The 16,211-nt window shown below is 43.9% G+C and overlaps 2 protein-coding genes across 7 annotated transcripts; both read left to right on the top strand.

Annotated features, from left to right (window-relative positions):
* The first annotated feature begins 250 nt into the window (after positions 1–250).
* Positions 251–4,698, top strand: LOC115687457 (probable alpha,alpha-trehalose-phosphate synthase [UDP-forming] 9). The gene is given in 4 exon segments (XM_030613039.2): positions 251–3,554; positions 3,641–3,881; positions 3,883–3,921; positions 3,998–4,698. Coding segments are annotated over 4 exon segments (2,592 nt in total). The 5' UTR covers positions 251–1,566; the 3' UTR covers positions 4,322–4,698.
* Positions 4,699–10,751: 6,053 nt separating this feature from the next.
* Positions 10,752–14,237, top strand: LOC115687489 (uncharacterized). 6 transcript variants are annotated; one of them, XM_056310116.1, is made up of 7 exons: positions 10,752–10,905; positions 11,090–11,176; positions 11,295–11,471; positions 12,097–12,267; positions 12,459–12,656; positions 12,752–12,840; positions 13,319–14,237. In XM_056310116.1, the coding sequence occupies exons 1-7, from the start codon at positions 10,818–10,820 to the stop codon at positions 13,886–13,888; spliced, it is 1,380 nt and encodes a 459-aa protein (XP_056166091.1). In that variant the 5' UTR covers positions 10,752–10,817; the 3' UTR covers positions 13,889–14,237. The 6 variants fall into 6 exon arrangements, with proteins under 6 accessions (XP_056166091.1, XP_056166089.1, XP_056166088.1 ...); XM_056310114.1 differs by having other exon boundaries at positions 13,232–14,237; XM_056310113.1 differs by having other exon boundaries at positions 13,226–14,237.
* The last annotated feature ends 1,974 nt before the right edge of the window (positions 14,238–16,211 follow it).

The raw sequence follows: 16,211 nt of genomic DNA, 5'->3' as shown, positions 1-16,211 counted from the left end.
CACAAATTCTTAGAGGAACTTTTCGAATAATATAAATATTCTGGAAACTGTTAAATGAACTTATTTTTACATTTGTGATAGGTTTTGTCGGTTCATTGTTCATGAATCTTCCCTTTACTGGCTTCGGCTGTTAAAGGCCGTTGAACAATACTTTTGAACGCAAATGAGGCATGCATATAGTTTGGCGTGATGCTTTTACATCTGTCTTGTTACATGAGATACTTGTTACCCGCATTTAGCATGATCTCTCTCTCTCCAACACACACACACACAAATGTGTAGGCATGCTCACAGATTGTGTGCATGTTTCCATGTGATTGGATGTTGTGATTTTAATTGATTTTCATTTTGTTGCAACGTAAAAAGTACTCTTATCCGAGTAGCTTTATGGACAGTAGTGGTATAATGGGAAATTTTCTTCTGTCAAGAAAGTTTGATGACATCGTATGGGGATGCATTCTTTTGCGGGTCCTTTTTTTGGCCTGATCCCAGCATAGATGACACTATGAAATAGTTTAAATATCTTCTACCGAGCAAGTATCTTTTCAAAAAGTTTGTTGGATTTGCTAGGTGATCTATTAGGATCACTTTTACTCATGTCTAACAGTTGTGAATGGGATTATGTTGACTTGATGGATCTAATGTTGGATAGGATGTAGAAATAAGATGAATCTCAAATTTGGTCGGAAACTCGGTTTGTGCTTTTCTAAATAAATTATCTACATAGACAATAAATTTTAGTGAATAGAATTTTGTGAGTTGGAAGAATGCTTTCAAGGAGATATGCCTTAGGAGATTGACTGGAGACTGCTTTACAAGTTGTGAGATGGTAACTCTTTGGGTTTCGCCTCTTGTGATAAGTGAGTGGTAGAATGCCTCGTTTCTGTTTCATTGAGTCTTTGGCAATAGTTGATATATTGTTATTTGACTACTAGGAACGACTTAACTGATGACTCCATTGCAGAGATAAGCATATGATATGCCCTTAGCACGTGTCATTAGAAATGTCAATCTAATTAGATAATTTCTACCACTGCTTCCTCTCTATCATCAATGTGTTGTCATTATATTTACACTATGTAGCTGGCCAGACATATTTGGAACATCTGGTCCAGTGGTTAGGACCTTAATTCTAGACTTGCTCATTTTCTATTTCAACGAGCACAGTTTGGCTTATTGCTTTGCTTGTTTTTTTTCCTTGAACACTTAAAGGCAATTTGCTGTCTCCACAGCATTCTTCTTCCTCCTCTGTCCTTTTTGTTTCATTGGGGGGAGCGGGACTGGCTTTTGGGCGTCGTGAGACGGATGTTACCAATTCCTGTAATGATGAGTAGGAGTTTCAAATAGTATCAAGGCAATATGTGGGACTTTGTTTTGTCGCAATATGATGTTTTAAGTCACTTAATTGTATTCTGGGAGAATGATAGAGGTGCTTATCTGCTGCTATTTGTTTACATGACACATTTTCTTTTGTAGGTTTTGTTCTGTGCTTCAGCACAATCGTTCATATTGTTTCGATTGAAGGATTCGCCTGTATGAATCAGTGACGTTCCTTCTCTACTTCTAATGGCATCACGATCTTATACAAACTTCTCGGATCTGGCTACTGGGGATCTTTTGGATATCGTTCCAACTCCTTTTGCTCTTCCAAGGGTCATGAAGGTGCCAGGTATTATATCTGATTTGGATGGTAATGGCAGTCTTGATGGAGATTCTGATGCCACTTCATCTAGTTGTCGTGAGCGGAAAATCATAGTTGCAAATATGTTGCCTTTGCATGCTAAAAGGGATATGGAAACAGAGAAGTGGAGTTTCTGTTTAGATAAAGATTCAATATTACTACAACTAAAGGATGGTTTCTCATCTGAAACTGAGATACTTTATGTGGGTTCTCTCAAGGTTGAAATAGACGTAAGTGAGCAGGAAGAAGTTGCTCAGAAATTGTTGGAGGAGTTCAATTGTGTTCCAACTTTTCTGCCTCATGATCTTCAGAAAAAGTTTTATCTTGAATTCTGCAAACAACAGTTGTGGCCCCTTTTCCATTACATGCTTCCCATGTGTCCAGACCATGGGGAGCGTTTTGACCGTTTGCTTTGGCAAGCATATGTATCTGCAAACAAAATTTTTGCAGACAAGGTTATGGAAATCATAAGTCCTGACGATGACTATGTTTGGGTTCATGATTATCACCTTATGATCCTACCCACATTTCTAAGGAAGAGATTTCATCGAGTCAAACTCGGATTCTTCCTCCACAGTCCTTTTCCTTCTTCGGAAATATACAGAACGTTGCCTGTCCGGGATGATATTTTGAGGGGATTGCTGAACTGCGACCTTATAGGTTTCCATACATTTGATTATGCGCGCCATTTCCTTTCATGCTGTAGTAGAATGCTGGGCCTGGATTATGAATCTAAGCGAGGGTATATTGGACTGGAGTATTTTGGTCGGACAGTGTATATCAAAATTTTGCCTGTAGGTGTTCACATGGGCCGGCTTGAATCTGTCCTTAATCTTCCTGCTACATCCACCAAAGTCAAGGAGATTCAAGAACAGTTCAAGGGGAAGAAAGTTATCCTTGGTGTTGATGACATGGATATTTTTAAGGGCATCAGTCTAAAACTACTGGCTGTGGAGCAACTCTTGCAGCACGATCCGCAATTACGTGGCAAAATAGTCCTGGTTCAAATTGTGAATCCAGCCAGAGGATCAGGCAAAGATGTCCAAGAAGCAAAAAGGGAGACGTATTTAACTGCCAAAAGGATTAATGAAGCTTATGGTGCCGCTGGTTATGAGCCTGTGGTCTTAGTTGACCGTCCCGTTCCACGTTATGAGAAGAGTGCCTATTATGCAGTAGCAGAATGCTGCATAGTGAATGCTGTGAGGGATGGGATGAATTTAGTTCCTTACAAGTATATTGTCTGCAGGCAGGGAACTCCAGGCATGGAGGAAGCACTGGGCGTAACAAAGGATGCTCCCCGCACAAGCATGCTTGTCGTTTCTGAGTTCATTGGTTGCTCGCCTTCTCTTAGTGGAGCAATTAGGGTCAACCCTTGGGACATTGATGCTGTGGCTGATGCATTAAGTTCAGCGATAAACATGAGCACTTCTGAGAAGCAATTAAGACACGAGAAACATTACAAATATGTCAGTACTCATGATGTGGCATATTGGGCACGCAGCTTTGCACAAGATCTGGAGAGAGCATGCCAAGATCATTACAAGAAGCGGTGCTGGGCATTTGGTCTGGGATTGGGATTCAGAGTTCTGTCTCTTTCTCCCAGCTTCAGAAGGTTATTAACTGATCACGTAGTCTCTTCTTATAGGAGGACAAATAGAAGAGCTATATTTCTGGATTATGATGGCACTGTTGTTCCTGAAGCTTCTATCAGTAAAATGCCAGGCCCTGAAGTCCTTGCTGTTTTGAATACTCTCTGTAATGATCCAAAGAACACTGTATTTATTATCAGTGGGAGGGGGAGAAAATCATTAAGTGAGTGGCTTTCTTCTTGCGAGATGATCGGAATAGCTGCTGAGCATGGGTATTTTATAAGGTATGCGGAAAACAGAATCTCATGTATTTCTTGCTACAAATATAGTTTCCCCATCATTTAGGGTTTTGGCTCCTTTTCTGCTGCAGGTGGAACAGTGCAGCTGAGTGGGAAACCGGTTCATTGGCTGCTGATCTTGATTGGAAGAATACCGTGGAACCTATAATGAAATCATACACAGAGGCAACTGATGGCTCAAGCATAGAGTACAAGGAGAGTGCTTTGGTGTGGCACCATCAGGATGCGGACCCTGATTTTGGATCATGCCAAGCCAAGGAATTGTTGAATCATCTGGAGAGTGTGCTTGCTAATGAACCTGCAGTTGTCAAGAGTCAAGAGGGGACAGCAAATTGTGGAGGTCAAACCTCAGGTCTCTGTCTCTCTGTCTCTCTGTCTCTCTCTCTCTCTCTCTCTCTCTCTCTCTCTCTAAAATGCTATATATGCAGGGAGTAAGCAAAGGATTGGTTGCGGAGAAGGTTTTGATGACAATGGTTAATGGCGGCGAGCCACCGGACTTTGTAATGTGCATTGGTGATGATAGATCTGATGAGGATATGTTTGAGAGCATATTGAGCACCGTCTCTGGACCCTCTCTTTCTGTGACACCAGAAATTTTCGCCTGCACGGTGGGGCAGAAGCCAAGCAAGGCAAAATATTATCTCAATGATGTTGCCGGCGTTGTGCAATTGCTTCAAGGCCTCGCCAATGCTTCATGTCCGAAAGCTGGATATGTCGCACAATCACAAGTTTCTTTTGAAAGTTTTGTTTGAGTTGAATCATAATGGTGGAGTATTATGTGGTTCTCTTTTGCTGACTGTTATTGCTCTGCTCGAAAGGATTGGCATCCGGGAATTGTGGAAGGTTGCCTTTTGGGTGTTGCTCTAGTTAAATAGGCAAATGAGGAGACTCCTCCTGTTTTGCATTGGTGTGTCTGCGAGGAGCAAGCAGCCACGGCGAACGACACGGAAGTAGGGCAAAGATGAAATTTTTTGTCCCTGTAAATCGTGACAAGAGTTTTTGTGTTTTTTAAGTGGTGCCATTTGTTTTGATTATAGGTGTCCATAGTGCTTGACTCTACTAATGAATGGCACCATCGATTTGTACAGGTGAAACAATTAAAATTCCATACGATGTTATTTTCGAGCAATTTGTTTCCTCGTAAAGGTCTAGCAAAGTCAAGCATTGAGCTCTGGGGGAAATTGTTCATGTTTATGACTGAATCTGCAGTTCATCAATTATAAGCCTTAGAAATACTTAGCAGCAGGAGTGTTATGATTTTGGCTAAGACTTGTCCCAGTTGCGCTTTCTTGCTTAACAAGCCTATCTACCGAGTTTCTGCACGAGGATGTCTTCGGGGTTAGTCATTGAAAACAGAGATTGCAACTTGAGATCTATCTTGTTTTAACTATGTGACAGAAATGCCAGGGATGTCCACAACGCCGAGGAACATATACTAGGATGGATGTGCGACTCGATCAGATGACAACCGGTAGAGAATCTCTCTCTCTCTGCACAAGCGTGTGGAATATTGTTTCTTTCAAGATCTAATGATCTATGCCTGGTGTGAAACTTGACTGCTGATATGTTCCACAAGGAAGAAGAGAAAAGTGGGACTGCGGAAACCTTGTCGAGATCAAAGAGCGGGTACTTTGAACGACGAATTAAAGAGTGAGGTGACGACGGTTCAAGAAGCATGCCATTCAAAAGTTGTTTTACAGCCCTACAGAAGATGAGACCAGCTGGGACCATAAATGACGGTCAGGAATCCTTCCTTCAGAGGGTTTTAGTGAACTTAAAGAAGCCATGAGCAAGGATCCCCTACATTTGATACATACGAAGACCCGCGTGCCACACATGCTGTGTAAAAACGTTCCACTTTACTTGTGGGGGCAAAAGTAAGGAACGAGCCATTTGTTGGTAGTTTACACATCTCTAATGCTTTACCAATGAGTGATGAAGAAAGTAAAATTAGAAATGGATGGAAAAAAACAAGACGAAGAAAGCAAAGCAGGTAAGTTGGTCATTTCCGGGAAGACAATAGTTGGATGCAGCTAAGCGTCGGATTGTTTCGTGGAAAATGACTTTTACGAAAGTTATTCTTAAGAAAAATTATTCGATTTATTTGTATTTAGTTGCCTTTCGTGGATAAGATAAATGTCGTTTCCCTATATTTATCATCGAAATACATTGAAACATCTTTTTTTGGAAAAGAGCCCGGACCGTGAGGACCAGGGTCCAAATTCTGGGTCTCAAGCCTGGCCTGCTGGGTCTCGAGACACATATAAGTAGTAGTCACCATGTGTACTATAATCACATAAATCCCAAAATGCTAAAGAAGGGGAAAACAACACTAGAAATGTTATTAGTTTTGTAAGGCGCTTATTTCAATGTCGAAACTTTTATAACGTCCCAATTTATTTGCCCTAAACTAACAAACTGGGGATAAATTTCTTCTTATCAAACCCTAATCTCTCATTGTTTCTCTCTCTCCTCCATCTTCAATCACCGCCGCCCTCTGTCCCAGTTCCCGTAGCACTGCCTGGTCGTCAGCTTGCTTTTCCCATCGACCAGCCCACGATTTGTGTCCTTGTCTCTCTCTTTTTGGCTCGCGACCTCTCTGGAGATTGACCCCATCCTCATTCCATGGTCGCAAAGGCAGACAAAATGAATTGGAAAGGAGAAGGAAAAATGGCATCTTGGTCCAAATCAAAGGCAATTGCAAAACCCCTAGAACACCAATTCCCATAATGCAGCACCTACGAACCCAAAAACACTTGGTCTCCTTTTCTCTGTGTTACTCGAAATTTATAGACAATGTAGATGTTTTTTAGCTGGTAATCTCTTTAGCTGCTTGCTTGCTCATCATATGGCATTCTTGATGAAAATAAATGGTTTCAATTTGTGAGATGGGAGGATCCGTGTTTGAAGAGGGCAAATGATTGAGCTTTTTCTTTTTCTTTGCTCTAGCGGTTGAGTACTCATGCTCTACTTTCTTTAGTATAATGATTCAACATTTCGAAATCAGAAGATTTGATGCCTCTCTTCCGTGATAGTTTTATCATCAAACTTTCGCAAACAACGACGAATCCAAAGCACACTCACTCGATTCTTGCACTTGGGCACAAGCTTGCAATCACACCCTGAACACCATCGCACCCACATCCATGAAAGCGAAGCGAAAACCCAAATGCCATGGAAGCCGTACGAAAATTATACCACTTCTAGTATCAATTAAAAAGGGTGGCAGTCACTACATTCCTTTAACCGGTGCATAGATATCCCTATACGAAAGCTCCAAATTAAAGGACGTGGAGAGAGAGAGAGGAGGGGCAACGAAGTGACAGGCAAACGGAGGCGGCACATGAGGTCGGCACGCAGCGAGCGAGCATGGCGGCGATCGAGGTGAGCGAGCATGGCGGCAGAGGGGGCGGAAGAGAGAGAGAGAGAAAGGAGCTGAAATCAGGGTGTTCGGTTCTTTTTGGCTGGCATTCCTCCAAATCTGAGAAGGCCAAGGGATCTCAATGGTCCATTAATTATTTTGCTAGGAAACGCCACGCCAACATTACTTAGACCAGCATTCATGTTACATTCAAAGCCTACCTCTCCAACTTGGAGAAAAAAAACCCAAGTTCGAGACCACCACCACCAAAAGCCAGCTATAATAGCCTTGCAAGACGGGAGCATGTGTGTCGCCATCATTGTCACCCCTTCCCCCACGAGATTAAATTTATGGCGTCTCTATCCCCTGCTAGATCTTGCGGATGCTGCTGCTATTCTAATGCCAAGAAGGGTATTAAGATAAGACCATTTGATAACGATGGGAATGCCGTACCAAAACAACTCACCCCCCGTCCTAAGCACGTGCTTTTCCTCCTCGGAGAATTCTTGTTTTCCCTTTGTTTAATCCCCCCCCCCCCCCCATACCAGATCAGCAAGAGGCTCGAACTGATGCGTGAGAATTGGCCTCTACCCGCTGGTCTTCTGACGCTCGAGACGGTTGAGTAGGACTTTCTGGTCCCTTGATTCTTAGGCAATGTGCAATCGCTTCCCCGATATTGCTGTTTCCCGCAGCAAAACTCGTGTCGATCCGTCACTTTACTTCCGAAACCGTTTTTGCCGGGCCGCCGACGGTGCTGCCGTCCTCGCGATGAGCATTTTTTGTCAGGTTCGTTCTTTTGATAAAATTTTCGTTTCGGTAATTTCGGCACAGAACACCGTTCATTTTGGGTTTGAAAGACGCCGTAACCAAGCTCTCTGATTCGGTCGCCGGGGCAGTCGGGGCGACCCTTCGCTTACCCGGGACGAGCTGTGTGGGCTTTAACAAGCTCCGGCACTCAACAGACAGACCTGCCAACGGAAAAAAAGGTGAAAGAGCTAATGGAAGGACAAATTTGAAAGACAGCGACAACTTCTATGACAAATAACTCAAGAAAAGTTTTAGGACTAAGTGACAATCGACACAAGTTTTAAGATTTCCACCGTCATTATCTCTTCCTTGGCGCTATGTAACTCTGCCCCCTCAATTTGTACAATTAGATCCTGATGTCATTTCACGTCAACGGCTCTATCGGCTTTTGTTACTGGCACGAGTAATGTAACAGGAGTTACCAAATGATTTTGATGTGTCACTAACGTGGCAAGTCACATTAGCACACAGTCCCAAAAGGTAAAGCAAGAGAAGTGCACAGAGAAAGGGGGGAGGGTTGTCTGCCCCCGCTCGAGGGCGGCGAGGTGATAAATCAACCAGAGCACGATGCTTGCGAGGTGATTAGCCGACCCGGTGTTCTTAAGGGTCCACCGACCCTGACAAGTAGTGTTCGGGGACGAGCGTCGCAACCACCGGCTAACCTTTAATAGGACCGTCCATCGCCCTTCACGGAGGGCGGAGGGATAGCAATGCGATGCCTCTCCTCGTTCTCTGTCTTTTTCACCTTTTTTTTTTTTTTTTTTGGTAACCGAAGCTGTCCTCCAAATTAAGCGCACCACGACTATTCCTCTGGGAGAGACTAAGACAAGAACTCCACCGCCATAAATTTCCCCACTTAAATCACAAGTGTCAAATGGAATCGAACCCGACCAAGCAAGGCCAAATACACACAATCCCAAGACGCCCTAACTAACTGAATACTAACATGGGTGCGTGTCTTTTTCACCTTTTTGCCTCTCTTTTTTTTAATCTTTTTTACATTAACATGGCTTGCTTAATCGATGACATAATTCCACAGGATCAATAATGTCGCATCATAAATCTGATATAATTGCCGACGACAATAATGACAGGACTCGATTGGGTAATTCAGGCAAGTAATAGGACTAGATAGCAACGAAATGCCTCAAGGACCAGATCATTGCATAGGAATTCGACACTCGAAAAGTGTCTTAAAACCCTAGGCGTTTGTATGATGCCTCGAGGGACCCATGCTCCAATCCCAATTATTATCCATCATAAGCACCCCCCATTCCTATCGCAATTTTCGATAGATAATGATGCGACGTACAAACTTTCGAAAATTTTTTCCGATCAAACCGCCTATATATATTGCGTTTCGATTCAGCGACCATCGATCGCGAAAGCCGGCACCTCGAGAAATCATGGATGCGCCATGGATCGATAAATGTCGTGTCCCCGACATTGCTAGTCAAGAATAGCTCGAAAGGAGGACGCCTTCCCACGTAAAAAACGATGGTGCACACGATGCCAAAATTGCAACGGGAGGAGGTGCGTTGACCGCCCGGTGGAACCACCAACAGCTACAGAACAAAAGGCCGATGCTTCAAAGATGGTAAGGGCCACGTACCGTACAGTCCTCTCACCTTAAAAACCAAAACTTTCAATCATAATAATAATAAGAAGAATAGCGACATTCACAACATCGACGTACGATTAAAATATACGTAGATGGCGGAAATCGATTAGGATTTTCATTAGGTCCGCTGTCGGTGTAGGAAAGGACTTTGCATACTCGCAATTGATGGTTGGCATGGCATGTCGGAAAATTCGGTTACAGAACTTGTGACAAAATGAAACACCTAGCTCCCTTAGAAAGGCATCGATTCTAACTCGACTCTTGATTTCGCCCTAAAAATATTTTTTTTTCGCGTCTCGCAAAAAGCCGCCAACTTTAATTCGGGTTCTAGTTCTCGCCTAGATTTTTTTTTTTTTGGGGTTCGTAGAAAGGCGGAAATTTTTTAGCTCGGGCCCCCGAATCCGATCCAAACTTTTTCCGTCTCGATAAAAAGGGAGAAGAAAAACGCAAACTTGCCGTCGGTATGTGAGTCCGACCCTCGTCGAGTTCCCATCAAAACTTTTTGCCGAGCGCACGTGGAACGACACGTCGAATCTTTAACGGCACCGTCGGACGGAAACACTGACGGCGCCAAGTTCGGGTACCGATTGAAAGCCGATGCTTTCTTACGAGACGAGAGAAAAATGGTTTCGGGGTCGGAATCGGGACCCCCTGACCTAAACTTGATATTTTTTCACCGGTCGGTGCCTTTTTAAGGGAATTAGGCCCAACTTGTCTTAATTTTTCCCCTAAACTTTATTTTTATTTTGTAAAAAAGCAAAAAAAATTTAGCTTTTAACCCAATCTTTTCCCGTCACATAAAAAAGACACAAACTATCACCAAGTTCCCATCAAGTTTTCGCCGAGTACATGTGAAATGACATGTCGAATCTCGAACGGCACCATCGGACGGGAATCCAAGGCCAAGTTCGGGTACCCACCGAAAGTCGGTGCTTTCTTGCAAGACGGGAGAAGAAAGGGGTTTCGGGGATACCCGACCCGAACTCGGCCTGTTTTTTTTTTTTTTTTCGCGAGCCGGTGCTTTTTAAGGGAATTAGGCCCGAACACGAGGGCCGCCTCGTGAGAGGGGGAAAAAAACAACAAAAGGGTCGAAACGGGGCAAAACAGGGGTTAGGTTGGTTTGGTTCTTGAATTAAACAATCATGAACCTCTAATAATTAATACAATCTATCGAGATTTAAGACATTAATCTCGAGCATATGATTCTCGCCTTTTCCCTCTTTCCTTTTCCCTCTCGCCTTTCGTCTCTTTCGTCTCCATCACCATCTCTCTCTCCACAACACTCCCGTCTCTCTACCCTCAAAAGCAAGCACTGTTCTTCTTCGCATCCTGATCAAGAAGAGGTGGCTCCCCCTTTCTGGGTGCACTTTCGGCAATGCTATGAGCTGGGGCTGGAATCTGCAGTTCCCGAGGTGGTGCTTCGGTGCGGAGAGGGAGTGAGCTTTGAGCCCGTCGTACCATGGCGAGGAATCTGGTGGTGGTGCTGGGCCTCGCGCTCCTGCTGCTGTTCGGCGCCGCTTCCGCGGCCCCGACCTCTTCGCCCGCGAGTGAGTTCCTCGAGCTAAGCGGGGCTTCGGTTTTGCTCTGTTTTGAGCTCGGAGCGGGACGTGGGTGCCTCTCTTTTGAGCTCGGAGCGGGCTCATCGGCTCGATCTGCTCATTTCCCGAGGTGGGTTCTGCTTATTTTTGGGAATGCGGCTGTGTGTAAAGTGGGGTTGGTGCGTTTGTGCAGAGATTGTTCAAGGGATCTTCTCGAACGTTGCGGCTGCGCTGGTGAAGTGGCTGTCGTCGGTGAGGGCCAGGGCCACCACCAAGACAGGTGCCGGATCTTGATCTTTGCTTTGCGTGGTGCCTTTTGTTCCTTTGCTCTTCTTCTTCTTTTTTTTTTTTCCTGAGATTTCGCGTGTGGTTTGAGTGGGGGGACACGTAATGTGCAGCCATTGCTGGGCGTCCGATGATGAAGTTCGAGAGCGGGTACACGGTGGAGACGGTGTTCGATGGGAGCAAGCTCGGCATCGAGCCTCACTCGGTTGAAGTGCTGCCCAGTGGAGAGCTGCTCATTCTAGACTCTGCTAGTAGCAACCTCTACAGAATGTCGTCATCTCTCTCGTTATGTGAGTGAATTCATCTAACTAGGTTGCGTTTAAGTCATTCGTTGTGTAGATACTTCCAATTCTCTGCTTTGGTTGTAACTGATGAGTTATCTCTGTAAGTAGCATTTACTCAGAGTGACGCTCGTTGCTCAAATGTTGATTGATTTGGTTCATTTGGGTCACTGTAGATGCTCTCGGGTTTACTTGTCTGCTTAAATTTAGATAGTTCAATGCGACGAGTAAGCACATCTTATCTCTTCCTTTGCTAAATGGTCTTCCATATCGCGTAGCAAGCTGTTCCTTTTGTTTCCTTGGGAAACCAGTTGTCTTGTCTGGTAAAAGTTCTCAAATAAAATCCATATGATGGGAATGAAATTTGGTGCAACTTTCTCCGTCACTCGAAAGTTGGAAGACTAATCTTACAAACTCATGTGCTCAAAACTTTCTTTTCGGTAAGGCAAGGACTGATGCACACTCCAATTTATTTCAGGCTGTCCGCCTTCGAATTGTTGCTAAATTTTCCCCCATGCACTCTTTCTAATGTCTCTTTTTCCCCATAAGCTCCTGTTTGTAGTTGTTAATTTTTGCTGCTTTTAGTGTTTTGTGGTGATTTAACCATACACTCATCTGGGAAAAAAAAACGCAGACAGCAGACCGAAACTGGTTGCGGGTTCACCGGCTGGATATGCTGGGCATGTAGATGGAAAGCCCAGAGAAGCTAAGATGAACCATCCAAAAGGCCTTACCGTAGATGACAAAGGGAACATTTACATTGCAGATACCATGAATATGGCCATCAGAAAAATCAGTGATTCAGGCAAGTGTGATATGCATTACTTTCAGTGTACCTGCAAACCTGAGTGAATATGCGACTAAATTATCTTCAAAGTTGGACCTTTTCCATGTCTATATAAGTCCTAGCTGTCAATTATTTGTCATGCTGAATCTTCTTTATATACTCTAAGACTTGTATTTATTTTGCATTTTTGTCTAATTTTATTTGTACAGGGGTTACAACAATTGCAGGAGGGAAATGGGGGAAGGGAGGCGGCCATGTTGATGGCCCGAGTGAAGATGCTAAGTTCTCTGATGATTTTGATGTCGTCTACATAGGAAGCAGTTGCTCCTTACTTGTCATAGACAGAGGAAATCGTGCTATCAGGGAAATTCATCTCCATTTTGATGACTGTGCATATCAATATGACAGTGGTTTTCCTCTTGGTAAATGAATCACTTCACATTCAAGAGTATGGTTATACTTCACTGAGTGGATGCTAATGTAGCGTCTTTAAACATTACAGGGTTTGCAGTGCTGCTTGGAGCAGGTTTCTTCGGTTACATGCTGGCTTTGCTTCAATATAGAGTGAGCACGATTGTGTCATCCCAAAATGTGAGTATTTAGCTACATTCTTTTATGCATTTGAATATATTTGGGGGAAAAGAAGAGGATCCATTCCCTATGATGCAATTTTATTCTAAACTTGATGCTTCTATCATTTCGCCAAACTCATCTTTATGTTGGTGTGATAAGGATTCCTAGGGGGAGAGCTCTCTGCATTAATTATATTGACTAGTAATTGGACGACGTCGTTTCTCATTTTAATAGGATAAAGTAGGTTGATGTATGAGAATGGGCTATGCCACAATGTTAAAGCTGGGTTAATGCTCAGTTATTTGACTTCTTGATCACGTGGCTGCAGAAGCTTTAGCCCAAGTGCCTCTTGAGAAATCTGATGTGGTATACATGTTTAATATTTTGTCTTATGCCTTTGAAGGATCAGTCTGAAATGAAAGACAGTCCACCCAGTCCATATCAGAAGCCTTCGAAATCATTTAGGCAACCTCTAATCCCAAGCGAATATGAACAGGAGAAGCAAGAAGAAGGGTTCTTTGGATCCCTATTTAAGCTTCTTATGAGCACTAGATCATCTGCTCTGGAGATAATGGGAGGAGTTTTCCCTAGTCTGCGCAAGAAGTCAATTGACTATCAGCCTTTGCACGAGCAGCAGTACTATCAACAGCAAAAGCATCCGAATGCTTGGCCGGTGCAGGAGAGTTTTGTGATACCGGATGGAGACGAGCCACCTTCAATCGAAACTAGGGATCAAACTCCGAAGAAAACATATCCTTTCATGTCCAAAGATGCGGAAAAGATGCATCATCTGAGACAGAGTCGAGCTTTCTACAACGGATGGGACGGAGATCTCGGTCGCCATCCGCAGAAACAGCAGCATCATCACCGCTATCATTCATCCATCCCTCATACGTACTACGAGCAGAGCTTCGAGAAAACCAACGAGGTAATCTTCGGGGCAGTTCAAGAACAGGAGGCAAGGCGTGAAGCAACGGTAATAAAGCCGGTCGATTACGGAAACCCAATTTATGATCATCACAACATCCGCTCTCGAATGAACGCGATGGGCTACCGTGGTTATTAATGAGGAAGAAAGGGAGCATCTTCAAATCGTGCTCTCGTTCTTTTTACCTCTATATTGGCCTCCTATGTTTTGCCTGAAGGCAGTATCGGGATTGATCTTAGAGAGACAGGAGAAAAAGAAGTGTGGCACCGGATTTTCGGAGGCGAAGCGCTTCGATTAGGTTCAGTCGAAATGTTTGTAAGCCAGTGTAAGGGTAATAGCACCATGATGAAATCTGTGTCCTGCATTTGTCCTGGAGGATGCCCTTTTCTTCTCAGTTGAACATGGCCGCTATTCTATAAACTATAAACTACAAAACATTTCAGTAACGACAGTGCAGTTGCCTAGAATAAGACCGAGGTTGTGTGGATCTGAGGCTCTCGTTCATGTGCACTCTCCCTTCCAGACAAGATTGCGACTAATGTCTGTTTTACGTGACCTGTCACTGTCTCAGCTCATGTCATCAAGCATTCTCTATAGTCCGAACATGGAAACCTACTCAGGACCTGGGTCGTCTTCGATGTCGGAATCCATCCACATCAGAAGAGAAGCCAGGAGTCGTAGTTCCTAACCAGCTGCGTTGCCCGAGAACTTAGGCAATTATGTCGTCGAAAACGAAACTTCATAGAAAGATGAGATCTTCGCATTATAATTTGTATCGATCCGTGTCTATTCATGTCCTCTCTCCAAGGTGATAACGTAAACGATTCACTCGAAAGAAACACAAGGACTCGTCGAATCTACGGTTTCTTACGAATTTATCCCGACTGCCTTCATGTTGTCGTGTTTTCGTCATGTGGGTGACCTTAAGACTTGCTTGTCATGGAATCGTGGCGAGCCTCGATTGCCATGGTGCATAGGGAAGTTGCACTGTTGCGAAACGGGACCACGACAAGTCGTTCGACCGATCATTTTATCTCGGCCCCAGCCGGGAAAACGTCTTTCAAGGAAAAAAACCAGACAGGAAAACCAACCAGGCCAAATTAAGGATAATACAGTCCAACCTGCCATTAACGGATGACATTCAGATGATCACCACAATAGGGATTGAGTATTGTGTAGTCCCCTCTCATTCACTTCCTCCTGACCAGACAAATACTACCCACCCAAAGGGCTGTCTAGTCTTGCTCATTCTTCGTTTGTCCCCTGCGAATCTGGCAAATGTTTGCCTCCATCGTTTCATCAATCTTCCGAGGTCCACCGGGTTAAGATAAGCCTAATTGCGTTCCTTATTTTAATGCGCCGGTACTTACACGTCCTAATCCCCTCTATTGGATCAGAATTTTTTTATTGCCCCAACCCCGGCAATACCCAACTTCATTTTTACACCTCGTGGACCGGGTGTAACCCTTGGGGACATGCTAAGGCCCGACATCCACATTTTCTGCCTCAGAGGAGTTTGGCCAATGCACTTCTTTATTTAATTCTGAAACAAAAGATTATCGCACATGCTTAGGAAATTAATTTACGACATATTTAAAATAGGGCCGTGATACCTAAAAAAACGCATCGCGGAATGCTAATTCTTCTCGTGACCGAACTTCCGAGTTGGGTTTAAGCAAGCTTTTCATCCGTGCATTAAGGTAGCATTTGAATTTTAGTACGGCTGTGTAGGCATGGGCTTTCGTTTTGATAGTGTGAAATAACTACAGATAGACCATTATTATAAATTCGTATCTTGTTATTTTCTTTTTAATGGCAAATTGCATCTTGTTATTAAATGAGGTCTATCTATTACTTTCTTTAATTGACTATTAAAATAAAAATGACCCCAATTCGAAATGTGTGTTAAATGATTTGTATTTATTGGTTTTTAATTATATGTAAAACGTTTTTTTATCCGTTTGTTTTGTAAACAATGTGATATTTCTGGAACATGTTTTCCAGAAAGTTATTTTCTAAGAAAATGACAATATTGGCTCTAGTGACTTGCACATGGGTAGCTAATGACCTAACATAGGCACTGAGGTCTCAAGCCTGAATTCCTGACTCCTAGGCACAAGCATGGGCACTAGTCTTGGGTCCACCCGAACCGAGCCCGATAACTCAGTGCCTTGACCCTGGTCTACAAAGGCTGGGGCCCAGGTCCTCGGCACCCAAGCGTGGTCCTTGGCACCTAGTCGTGGGTCCATCGAGGTTGAGCTCTAAACCCCAGCGCTTAGGCCTAGGTTAATTGAGGCCACCCTTGGGACTCTAGTACCGATGCCCATCCTTAGGACTCTAGTACCGGTGCCCACACTCAAGTCCATCAAGGTCGGGCCCTAAACCTAGTTTCTGAGACCTAGTCCCTTGCGCTCGGACTTGGGTCCATTGAGGTTGGGCTTGGAACCTTGGTGCTCATACC

The sequence above is a fragment of the Syzygium oleosum genome, unplaced genomic scaffold (assembly GCF_021117445.2).
Source record: "Syzygium oleosum isolate NSW1041296 unplaced genomic scaffold, Sole_v2.1 Sole_v2.03, whole genome shotgun sequence".
In the NCBI taxonomy this organism is placed as follows: Eukaryota; Viridiplantae; Streptophyta; class Magnoliopsida; order Myrtales; family Myrtaceae; genus Syzygium; species Syzygium oleosum.
This window is presented reverse-complemented; position numbering and strand designations above follow the sequence as displayed.

What these genes read in the sequence shown, in the direction of transcription:
- LOC115687489 (XM_030613078.2), top strand. Translation starts at nt 10,818, where the DNA reads ATGGCGAGGAATCTGGTGGTGGTGCTGGGCCTCGCGCTCCTGCTGCTG. An exon ending in CAGGGCCACCACCAAGACAG is followed by an intron (nt 11,177 to 11,294) that starts GTGCCGGATCTT and finishes CGTAATGTGCAG; the next exon opens with CCATTGCTGGGCGTCCGATG. An exon ending in GTCGTCATCTCTCTCGTTAT is followed by an intron (nt 11,472 to 12,096) that starts GTGAGTGAATTC and finishes AAAAAAACGCAG; the next exon opens with ACAGCAGACCGAAACTGGTT.